The following is an 11,933-nucleotide window of genomic DNA, read 5'->3' on the forward strand; positions in this document are numbered from 1 at the left end:
CCGCAGCGCCTCCCCGGGACCCAGAGTCCCCACGACCCCACAGTCCCCACCTGGCCACCTGTGAGTCCACTGAGTCAGTGACCTAGTCACTTGCCCAGTGCCGAGTCGCCGACTGCTCAGTGCAGCAGTGCTCAGTGCCGAGTCTGCCGACTGCTCAGTGCAGCAGTGCTCAGTGCCGAGTCTGCCGACTGCCCTCTTCTCCGAATCTCCGGTAGCTCTCTCTCTCTCAGTCTCTCTTCTCTTAGTCTTAATTTTTTTTGATGTATCATACTATCATTTTTAATTTTTTTTTTATGTATCATTTTTAATTTTTTTTTTTGAAACAGCCACTCGGCCATTGTAGAGCAAGTTAGGAACTGAAGTACTGATTCTACTGAACATTGAACAAGAAAAATTTTGACTTGGACAAAATTAGGTAATACAAATGTTTGTTAAACACATTCTTATTTCTTAAAATGCAATTTCAAATCTTTGTTAAACACAGGAATTGTATTAGTTTTTTTTTTTTTTTTGGATAGGTAGGAATTGTATTAGTTATTCAATATTGTTTAAACAACAGTAAGAGTTAGTAGAATCAAATGGATAGATTCGTTTACTAAATAGTCCCAATTAACAAGATTCCCATAACAGTCAGTTTCTGGCTTTGTGTTTAGGAAGTCTTTCTGTTCATTGTAATTTGGCCCTTTGGGGTATTTTAATGAAGGTTGATTCCTTTTTTTTTTTTTTTTTTTTTTTTTTTTTTTTTTTTTTATATGCAAATCAGGTAGCCAAGAGCAAATTAGTACAGTTTAATCCTAGAAAGATAGGGGTGAAGTTTGACTTGGACTCATGTGATTTATGGTAGACGATCAACTTGTTGGAAAATAAAAATAAATAAATAAAAATCTTTCTTCAAATTTGTATGCTATGACTATGAGAATATGAGATGACATTGAATTGTAATATATGTGTAGCATCTTGAATAATTATTTGCGTCTTGAAGTAAATCTCCATATGTAATTTGTTGATGTGATCCTTTCAATAGGAAATTTTGACAAGCCTCTAAGTTCTCTAACAATCTTTGGAATGCTTTTGAGCTTTTCATGGTAGTATGAAAAGTTTGATCATTATTTTTTTTTTTCGAAATTCAGATGGTCAGATGGATGCACCTACACCTACATCTACGAATATTGGTAACTCTACACCTACACCTGCACCTGCATCTGCATCTGCACCTGCATCATCAGTAGCTGCATCTTGTTATCTATCTCCTCCTATTGATAGTTCAATAGGTATTGAAGAAAGCATTGATGTTGAAAGTGATTCTGATGAGTTGGAGACGGATACACAATGGATTAGATGTGCTGGTCGTGGTGGACGACCACCACTCCCTAAGAACAAAAGAAAAAAAAATGGTAGGAAAAAATCCATAGTGTGGCAACATTTTACTAAAGATCTAGAAAGTCCTGCAGATAAACCTGTGGCACGTTGTAATTATTGTGGGGTTGACTATAAATGTCACGGAAAGAGCAATGGCACTTCTAACATGTTGTACCATACCAAAGCATGCCAACAGTACAAGACATTATTAGCTAATCAAGATGTAACTCAATCTCACTTTTGAGTCTGTGCCAAGTGAGGGTGATAGTGGTACTAGTAGTTGTAAGAACCTAATGATTGCGAAGTACTCTGAAAAAATCATTAGGGAGACGCTTTGTGAGATGATTATTGTGGATGAAATGCCTTTTTCAACTGTGGATAGGATGGGGTTTAAGAAATTGTTCAAGGTTCTTGAGCCGCGATTTAGGCTTCCTTCTCGCTATACATTGATGAGGGATTGTGCCAAGTTGTATATGCGGACTAAGGAAACAATGAAGACCAAGTTTTTAAAAACTAGTCAAAGGGTTTGTTTGACCACTGACACATGGACTTCGATTCAAAATATGAATTACATGTGCATCACTAGACATTTCATTGATCCTAGTTGGGAATATCATAAAAGAATATTGACATTTCGCCAAGTGTCGGATCACAAGGGGTTAACGATTGCGAAAGAATTGGAGGAATGGGGGATTCCAGGGTTATTGACAATGCAAGTGCAAATGATACTGCAGTTGATTGTTTTAAAAAGTGAACTATGGCCAATAATGGAGTTATTTGTCGCCATGAGTTTATTCATGTAAGGTGTTGTGCACATATTATCAATTTAATTGTGCATGAGGGATTGAAAGATGTAGATGATTCAATCGTAAGGATCCGAAATATGGTGAAATATGTAAAGGGATCCCCTCAAAGATTGGCCATCTTCAAGTCTTGTGCAGAAAGGAAGACAGTTGGGTATCATGCTTCATTGGTTCTTGATATTCCAACTCGATGGAACTCTACTTATATGATGTTGGATGTGGCAGAGAAGTATGAAAGTGCATTTGAACTAATGTTAGATGAAGATGTTAGTTTTGGGAACAACTTGTGTGAGGATGGTGGAGGGAAAAGAAGGTTAGGGGTTCCGCTTGATGAAGATTGGAAAAATGTTAGAAACTTTGCTAAATTTTTGCAAGTGTTTTATGGGGTGACAATTGAGATATCAGGTTCCTCATACTCGACTTCTAACAATTATTTCAATATACTCCAAAATGTTTATAATACTTTGATTGAGTATTGTGAGAGTGATGATGATTTGTTGAGTTCCATGGCAATCAGGATGAAAATGAAATATGACAAATATTGGGGAAACTTTGAGAAAATTAACCCCTTGTTGTTTGTTGCTGCTGTGCTTGATCAACGTTACAAGATAATTATTTTAGAATTTTGGTTCAAAAGCAACGTAGGTGAAGAAAAAGCAGAGAGGATTATCACCAAATTGAAGAATACATTGGAGCAGTTGTATAATCACTATGCTAAGAATGTAGCGAATGTTGGAGGAAGTGGGGACAAGTCAAATGAAGAGCAGAGTTGTGGAAATTCAGCCTCAGTGGGTGCGGGTACTTCTACTACTTCTAGAAGTAAAAAAAATGTTTTAACAGACTTCCATTCATTTCGGGCATCCAAAAATTTGGCATTGTGTCGGACAGAGACAGAAAGATATTTCGCGGAAGATGTTGAGCCACCATGTAAAACTTTTGATGCTTTGATGTGGTGGAAGATAAATTCATCAAAGTTTTCGGTTCTAGCTGAGGTTGCACGAGATGTCTTGGCAATTCCGATCACCATTGTTGCTTTCGAGTCGGCATTTAGCACTGGAGGTCGCGTCATAGACCCTTTTCGGAGTTCTTTAGCTCCGAAAACAGTGGAGGCTCTTATATGTACTCAGAATTGGTTGAAATCTTCTTGGGTCAATGAGAATGATGAGTTACATCTTCCTACTGGTCTTTTACTCTTTTTTATTGATCACTATATAGTCTATATTTATAACTTATGTTTTTTTGATTTGTTTGATTATTGAAGGATCAAGGAAGCAAATTAAAAGTCATCACATGTCTGTTGGAGGAAGTTTTTTTTTTATTATTTTTAGCTTGTTACTATTAAATTATGGTTTTGTAACTTTTGTTTGAAATTCTGGAGCTTTTGGAACTGGTAATGTTTGGAATTCTGGAGTTGTTGCCTGTTGCCTGTTGGTGGAAACTTGATAACTAATAAGTTTATACTTATTATTGTGAGTTGGTATTGAGATAGAGATAGAAGATATTCTTTTTGTTTGATGTGTGCTATGATGAATCCTGAATTTGATATTCTGATTTACCAGAATATGCAAAGGAATGAAAGGATTTCTGAGCAAATGGATGCAGATTGTCTTTCATCAGTTTCAATGTTTCATGCATTTTTTTTTTCTTGCATTTTTTAGGATGATACAGATACTGCTATTTTTTTATGCTACTTTTTTTTTTCCCCTATTTTTTTAGTCTTTAGAACATATGTTTTCCTACTCTATTTTTTCTTGCTTTTTCAATTTTTTTCCCTGCAGGGTACATACATGTGAACATTAAGTAATTTAAATTATTTTTATTTTTATTTTTATTCAAGTATTATTGCCTTAATGTATTATTGAAGAAAAGTGGAGTAATTTTGTAATTTATTATGAATGCATGATTGTGGATTTGTGCCTTTGTGGACTGTTGTTTGCACTCAACAGTCAGCACTGACTCACTAAGTGTCTGAGTGCATAACAGCATAAGTGAATCTGTGAATCAACTAAACAAGTGATAAGTGCTGAGTGCATAATGTGCATACAGTGCGTTTGAGTATTTGACATTTTGACTCATTTTTCAATTTGGGCTTTGGAGTTTTGCACAAAGCCGCAAAGGCACAAAGCAGTGAAACTTGAAAGCACAACACAATTGCACATAATGCACATTTCAAATTTTCAGTGTTTCACATTAGCAGTCACCGGGACCACTGCCAGTCTGCCAATGGACCACTTTTCCAATTTTTTTCTTTTATGTATTATTTAAAAAAAAAATGTAAAACAGTAAAAAGGACTCAAGGTATAAGAAAATAAGAAAATAATTTTGGACAGTGGACTAGTGTCAGATGTGTTGGACTGGTGGTGCTGCCGTGCTGGGCCTGCTAGCCCAGACTGCCCAGTGGCCCTGCTGGCTAGGCTTGCTGGCAAGTGGCAAATAGCCAAATACTGAAAGTCTAAAAAATAAAGCATATTGATATAGGCCTTAAAAATTAAAATTATTTTGAGTCTTTTTGACCCATTAAAAAATGAGGCTCAAATTAAGAAGGGCCAGAAGGCCCATTTTAAGGCTTAATCTTAACCATAACCGATTAACCGACCGTCTTAACCGATCGTTAACCGACTCTTTAACCGACCGCCTTAACTGAAAACTTCGAAAAAATTTCTTGTCGGTTAAATATCGGCGAATTAACCGACTTAACCGACATGGTCGGTTAACCGAACCAACTTCGCCGATTTAACTGACTTCCGAACCATTGCACACCCCTAGTAGCATTTCATGTGATTAGTACTTGTTGAGTTTGTCTTTCTTTTGGGTGAGTTAATAAACTGATTTGTTTAGTTTATTTTATTTTAGATCTCTAAAAGATTTTTTCTTGAGTTAGCGGTTAGATTTGAAGATCCTTGTGTACGTACACCGACATGCTTCATGTCGGTGATGGTGTATTCAAAATTAAACAATGATAGTGGTTCTTTTGTGATGATATGCTATCAGTTCACTTGTGCAAGGATTTAGATATTTTGTTATATATACTTTTTATTTATAGTATTGAGTTTTTAATGTTAAATACCGCATAACAAGCACGCTATATATATTATTATCATACTAATGAGCTTATCTCAAATGATACTTCCTCCATTTGTAGCAAGGTAGAGGGTGAAGTCGTAGATTTATGTCTCCGGCCACCTGATTCTTGTAATTTAATCAATAATAATAATAATAATAAATTATCAAAACAAAGATACATCTATTACTATCGAATGAAGACAAACAAATACATTTTTGAAAATTGAAACTAATGATAGAAAAATTTGTACTAATTGTAGTTGCTAATATATAGTTTGGTCCAAAACCCTTAACCATAACCTCTAAACCCTAAACTCCTAAAATCCTAAACCCTAAACCCTTAAACCAAAACCCCTAACTCTAAACCTCTAAACCCTAAAACACTAAACCCTAAATCCAATAATAATAATAACAAACAAAAAAAAAAATTGTCGATTTATGATCCGTTTATCCTTCATTGCTCTATGTTGAGGAAATATTTTCTTGGCAAACACAAATTTCAGGTTTAGAATAATTTGTTCAAGGTATTGTCTCTTCTTCATGATGTAGTTTTTGTTTTGATAATGTCCAGAAAAAAAAAAAATAATAAAAAATAAAAATAAAAAGAAGAGGAAGATCTAGTACTGTACGTGCATAGAGATCTTTTCTGTGAATAATGTAAAACAAATAGAATTTATTAACAATACTTCTTTATATATACTTATGAGGTCCCCCTCTCACCTCCCAAGCATATGGTTTTTGACTCTTGGACTCGATCGATATTTAATGTTTACTTGACTCACTGGTCCTATCATCAAAAGTTCAAAACTAGCTAAACAAAATTTTGCTGCCCACCTCTCTCTTTCTCTATCTCTGTCAAAAGTTCTATAAGTAGAGAGAACCACACACTACACTAATTGCTCATCCTTCACTTAATTGTGCACAGAATCTTCTTAGAGTGTACTTGTTTGTTAGTCTGCAATTAATTCTCTTAGTTGTTAACGAAAATGGGTTACTCCAAGACTTTCCATCTCTTTGGTCTTGTCTTCGCTGTTCTGCTTCTCATCTCCTCCGGTGTCTCAGCTCGTAAGCTTGCTGATCAGGCCGCTCAAACCTATGAGTTTCTTTACTTTCTTGAGTTAATTAAATAGATAATAACATATCTATATAATGAAGTGCCCTCTGAACATCATTTTCATGTATGAATTATCACCGTAATAACATATCTATTTTTATATTTCCTTTTCAACAATCCTAATAATATGCATGCTTTTAAAGTTTTTGCTATTCATGGCAACATGATTTACTTCAGACTTCATATATAGCTTCTCAAAATTCATGATGCATTATAATGAAAAAGCATTTGATGAAATTACAATTTTATGTACTTATAGGCGGGGGCGGAGCTAGCTTTTGCAATTTAGGGGGTGCCAAATTGAAAAAAAAAAAAAAAAAAAAAAAAAAAAAAAAAAAAAAAATTAAGGGTGAATTTTTATTTTTTTTTTTTTAGGATTTTTTTTTTTTGGAAAACCTTGGCCCCAAGCCCCTTGCTACCTCCGCCCGTGCCTATAAGTTGGCTGAGATAAACACCACAAACATGAATGTGCTATTTATTTTCCGGTACCCTTTGATATGAAGTAACAATATTATGTGTTATCTAAATTAACTTTCTTTTGTTTTCTTTTGATATATCATTTTTACTCCATTTTATAGTTTTACTTTTAAATATATAATTTTTCGATAATCTAGATATTAAATTTATTCTACAATATAATATATGTATGATATTAAAATTATAATGTTAACAAATATTGATGAGATATGATACTTTTATAACTTCGATCTATATAACTCTTGTACAACTCCAACTTCTTTTTTTTTAAAAAAAAAAATCAACTATTAGATATGTAAAACCCACACGTAAGAAAATAGATTCAATGGCTAGTTTAAAAAATAAAAATAAAAAAATTTGCCCTCCAATTTAATTTTATTTTTTCAATTTTGCCCCCTTGTCAAATGCTGGCTCCGCCTCAGTGATACATATCACAGGTAACTAGCTCGTGTAAATGCACGGTGCCATCGCAACTACTATTTATACAACTGCGTAGCTGCATAATCGCTCACTACAAAAAACCTTGAAATTTGCCACGTCTATTTTGACACGTGTACGGACACTGTACACATGTCAAACAGGTTGCCACGTGCGCTTCGCCACGCGTGAGACGCGTGTCAGATGTGCAAGTCACTAACTGTTAGCCAGGTGTATTTTTATACGCGTAGCTAAATGGCCACGTGTATAAAATACACGTGGCGAATTTTTTTTTAAAAAAAAAAAATCATATATTTTTAGCCATTTATTCCTTACACATGTTGCTAAAATTAGGATTTTTTTTTTTTAAAAAAAAAAAAATCCAAGAAAAGAACAGATACGATCTGTTCTTTTCTTCTTATTTTTTTTTCTTTCTAATATTAATTGTATACGGTATACAGTATACGGAGGAAGCTAGGGCCGGTGTACGTCGTCGAGATTCGGCGATCCGACGAGATCTGGAGAAAGGGCCGGTGTATCCGGCTAAATTGCTATTTTTTCAAGAAATCACCAAAAATCACCTTCATTCCCCCATGAAATCTAATCCAAGAAATCTCCCAAAAATCACCAAATTTCTCTGTCGACCCGCATTACCAAAAAATCACCAACAAAACACCAAAAAATATCAAGAATCACCAACAATCACAAAAAATCAACAATAAAAACCAAAAATCACAAACTTTCAGATCAAAGGACTCAAAGAAACAGAAGGAAAAAAAAAAAAACGCTGGAAAAACACCCCCTTGGCTTCACCGGCGTCTGGCCATGACCCTCCGGACTCCAGCGCCGTCGTCGACCAAGGCTCTCTCTCAGAATCGCTCCAGTTCTCTCTCTCTAGCTCTCTCAGTCTCCCTTTCCGTCTCCTTGTCTGTGTGAAGAAAAGGGGAAAAAAAAATGAAAGGCGTCTACGCGTGCAAGGGAAAAAGGGGAAGAAGGAAGAAAAAAGAAAGAAAAAAAAAAAAAGAGAAGAAAGGAAATGCGTCCTTGCAAGGGAAATAGGGGAAGAATGAAGAAAAATGAAGAAAAAAAAGAGAAGAAAGAAAATGCGTCATTGCAAGGGAAACAGGGGAAGAAAGAAGAAAAAAGAAGATAAAAAAGAGAAAGAAAGGAAATGCGTCCTTGTAATAAGGGAAGGGAAACAGGGGACGAAAAAAGAAAAAAAAAATGAAAAGAAAAGTCAAAGGGGGCACGAGGAAATGAAAAAGAGAAGAGAAAATGAAAAGATAAAACTAGGGGCGGGAGAAATGGGAAAACAGAGGGGGAAATCTGAATATTTTAGCCACAGTGTTTTATTATACACGTGGCTAAAATTTGCATGGGGAAATTTTTTTTTTTTTTTAAAAAAAAAAAAAAAAAAAAAAAAAAAAAAAAAAGATGAGAAAATGAAAAGATAAAGTTAGGGGCAGGAGAAATGGGAAATCAGAGGGGGAAATCTGAATATTTTAACCACGTGTCTTATTATACGAGTAGCTAAAATTTTAAATCTTTAAAAAAAAAAATTAAATTCCTAAAAAAATTATAAAAAATATAAATATTTTAATCATGCGTAATTAATACACATAGTCAATTGGCTATGTATAATACATACACGTGGCCAATTGGCCACGCGTAATATAAACACGTGGCTAACTGTCATCTCGCCACGTGTAATTGGCCACGTGGCTACAGTAACAGCTACTGTAACTACGTGACTAGTTGCATTTTTTTTTTTTTTTTTGTAGAGGTTCGTACAAACGAAAAGTACACCAAACAGAGAAGATCAAGAGTTGGAAGGGCACACATACTTGTGTCGTGAGTTGCAAGCAACATCAATAATATTGGCCGGTTTGAGAACACACAAATTATAAGTAATAAAGAGTGGCGGCGGGATGCCGCATGGTGCACAAACCACTTTAATTAAGCCTCATTCCTACATACAGATACAGTACTGATTACGCATGCATGGACCTCATGCTTCCTTATTTTACATACGGCAGTCCGTACCTATAGCTAGCTACGAGAGTACTTAACGTAAATGGGAATTATTTAATGATAATTTGTGGGGACGTACTATATGATATTATGAATCCCTCGTATAGGCCCCGGCCGCCGGCCGGCCAGAACTAACGGTACGTAATTTTCAGGAGAATTGTTTGTTGCATCTTAATTTACCGGGAAACAGTCCCGTCCGTACCTGCCAATAACATGTACTTGTCTCTTCTTGTAAGCTTGGTGCCCTCAAACCCCAGAGCCTTGGCAATCTCACCCTGAACCTGGTTAGCCACATCAAACTTTGACTTCTCCCCATTCTTATAAGTGGGCGAACCAGATACCTTGTCAAGGACTCGAACGGTGTAAGCTGGTGCTGGGTTCATGAAGAAGAAGATCGGGTCCAGAAACTTGAGCCCGCTCGCAGTTGTACCATGAAACATAGTAACGCGGGCGTCCATTGCAACGGGCACTATCACTTCACTCAATTCTGCAAACAAGGGACTAAATCTTAAGAGATAAGGTTCTCTACATGTGGTCCCTTCGGGGCAAATAATTATGTCCCCTTCATTTAGCCAGCTCTCCATTATCCTCGCATCTTGATCGCGATTCCTCGTCAATCGAACCATTTTGTTGGGCGATAATATCTCTGACATTCTGCTTACGCTGTAGGAGACCGCGATGATTCTTTTATTGAAAATCACAGCAAGGTAAGGAGCGTCCATCGGCGTTCTGTGATTGCATGCATAAACGAGGCCTTTGGGTTTAGCTTCCTTGGTGTTTGGAACTGAGCTTGAGCTTGAGCTTTCGTCGGGCATCGTGACTGTGAGGTGCATGCCGCCGAAGGCATTAAGAGGGTGAGACACGAAGGTGGGCAGTGATAGGTAAATAAGGACCCTGAAAATGGCAAGGATTAACCCAAATGGCATCCACATGAATATGGCTAGAGCGTCCAGCGGGGTTGGTGCCCCAGCCATTCTACCATCATGAAAGATCAATGGTTTTGGGTACTTCTCTCTTGGGAGGTTTTGCCATCTCCTCTTATCACCTTCTCCAACCAAATAAATCTCCTGGATTAATATTTTTATACGAAAGAGAAATATATTAAGAATATTGAATATTAAATAAATTACTTTTCATTCAATATTAACGAAAAATAAACAAAAGAAATTAAAAGAAACAAAATAATTGTTTTTTAATATATTTCAATTTTCAACTCATTAACATATCAAAATGGAACCCGAAATTCTACAGTAGCCGTGCCACTTCAACTTCAACGTTGTTGTCCTTGATGTATGCATTAAAAAAATCTTTTTCATTGCTCTTAGAGGCTATTGCTCGTACGTACCTATTTTTTTTAATGACAGATTTTGATTGTTGCTCGGAAGAAATTTGAGTTGTTTAAGTTTCAGATATAAAACTATTTTTTGCTATAATTTGAGTTGATCAAGGACGAAGCCATTATATTTCTTTTGTTTTTTTCTTTTTTTTGGGAGGGGACGGGTAGGGGTCATTGGGTCAAGCTTAATTAATGTCTTAGCTAAAATATCGTAAATTACAATTAAGCTTAATGATAATTTTAAAAATTATCATCATTATTAGAAGGTCTTCTAACATTATTCACCATCCCCTCCTCCTTTTCCGAAGAGAGGCAAGTCTATAAACTTTTTTTTTTTTCTCTTTTTCTGGAAAAAGAAATTAGAAGAAATACAATATATACCTTGCAATGGGAGAGCAAATGGTGACCAAGAACTTTTGTGAAGCCAGTAATGCCAATCATGTTATCCTCTTCAAGAATTTCCTCCAAACCAATAATATCCTTCTTCTCCTCCATGAGTCCCACAAAATACCCATTGAACACCTTCAGCTCTCTCCCGACTACAACATCAATCTCTAAATAATCCCTCAAAAAGCCCACAACCATTACTTGAGGAAGCTGAGTCACACCTACTTTTTTCCCACTGCTGCTCTTCAGCACCTCAAAGATCTCCAATCCAACGTCTTCCAAGAAAAACTTTGGCAGAACATTAATTCCAGTTCTGAAGGTCTCTTTCTTGATCCCAAAGAAGCAAACCATGACCATAATCTTCAACCCCGTCTCTTCACTGAACAAACAAGTAAAAGGGTACGAAAGAAGGAGGAAAAGAGCCCTTAATAAGCTTCCACCTTCAAAGGCCACGAGCATGAAGTATGGGAACAAGGAGAAGGATGTTAGCAAAGCTCCTTCCACGTCGAAGATCAAAGTCTGGCTTGCTAGGTGGTCTGATCTAAGAGCAAGAGAACGACACTTCTGATATTTAAACTGTGTCGTTGCATGGTTTTTGTAGAATCCTCTACGTTTTCTAAAGAGAATGCCAAAGAAAAACAAGAAAAAGAGAATGCAAAAGAAAAACAAGTACAGGGTTTTGATGAAAGAGGCCGTAGACATAATTGGTGCCGTACGTAGTGGCTGTGTAACTCGATCGTTTACTACTGAATCGCTTTAGAATCGAAAGCTGTGTTTATACATGTGCGAGTGTACTATAACCCTTGGCCGACGTAATTATTACAACAATGCCATCGTTTCTATTAAGAGCCCGTTTTAGAACATGTTCATCCGAGATACAAAGTGGTCATAAATTCCCCCATCAAGATACAATTTTTTATCATATTTGCCCACTTGACAGTTTTTA

The 11,933-nt window shown here is 36.1% G+C and overlaps 2 protein-coding genes across 2 annotated transcripts; one reads left to right on the top strand and one right to left on the bottom strand.

The window, feature by feature from the left end:
• Positions 1-2,242: 2,242 nt before the first annotated feature.
• LOC133851478 (zinc finger BED domain-containing protein RICESLEEPER 2-like) lies at positions 2,243-3,605 on the top strand. The gene is made up of 2 exons (XM_062287916.1): positions 2,243-3,344; positions 3,541-3,605. The coding sequence occupies exons 1-2, from the start codon at positions 2,243-2,245 to the stop codon at positions 3,603-3,605; spliced, it is 1,167 nt and encodes a 388-aa protein (XP_062143900.1).
• A 5,564-nt stretch (positions 3,606-9,169) lies between these two features.
• LOC133852295 (probable glycerol-3-phosphate acyltransferase 3) lies at positions 9,170-11,713 on the bottom strand. Its single transcript, XM_062289027.1, has 2 exons — positions 10,982-11,713; positions 9,170-10,331 (listed from the first exon to the last, which is right to left on the bottom strand). Exons 1-2 carry the CDS (start codon positions 11,687-11,689, stop codon positions 9,441-9,443), a joined length of 1,599 nt encoding a protein of 532 aa, XP_062145011.1. The 5' UTR covers positions 11,690-11,713; the 3' UTR covers positions 9,170-9,440.
• Between the last annotated feature and the right edge of the window lie 220 nt (positions 11,714-11,933).

The sequence above is a fragment of the Alnus glutinosa genome, chromosome 12 (genome assembly GCF_958979055.1).
Source record: "Alnus glutinosa chromosome 12, dhAlnGlut1.1, whole genome shotgun sequence".
NCBI lineage: Eukaryota > Viridiplantae > Streptophyta > Magnoliopsida > Fagales > Betulaceae > Alnus > Alnus glutinosa.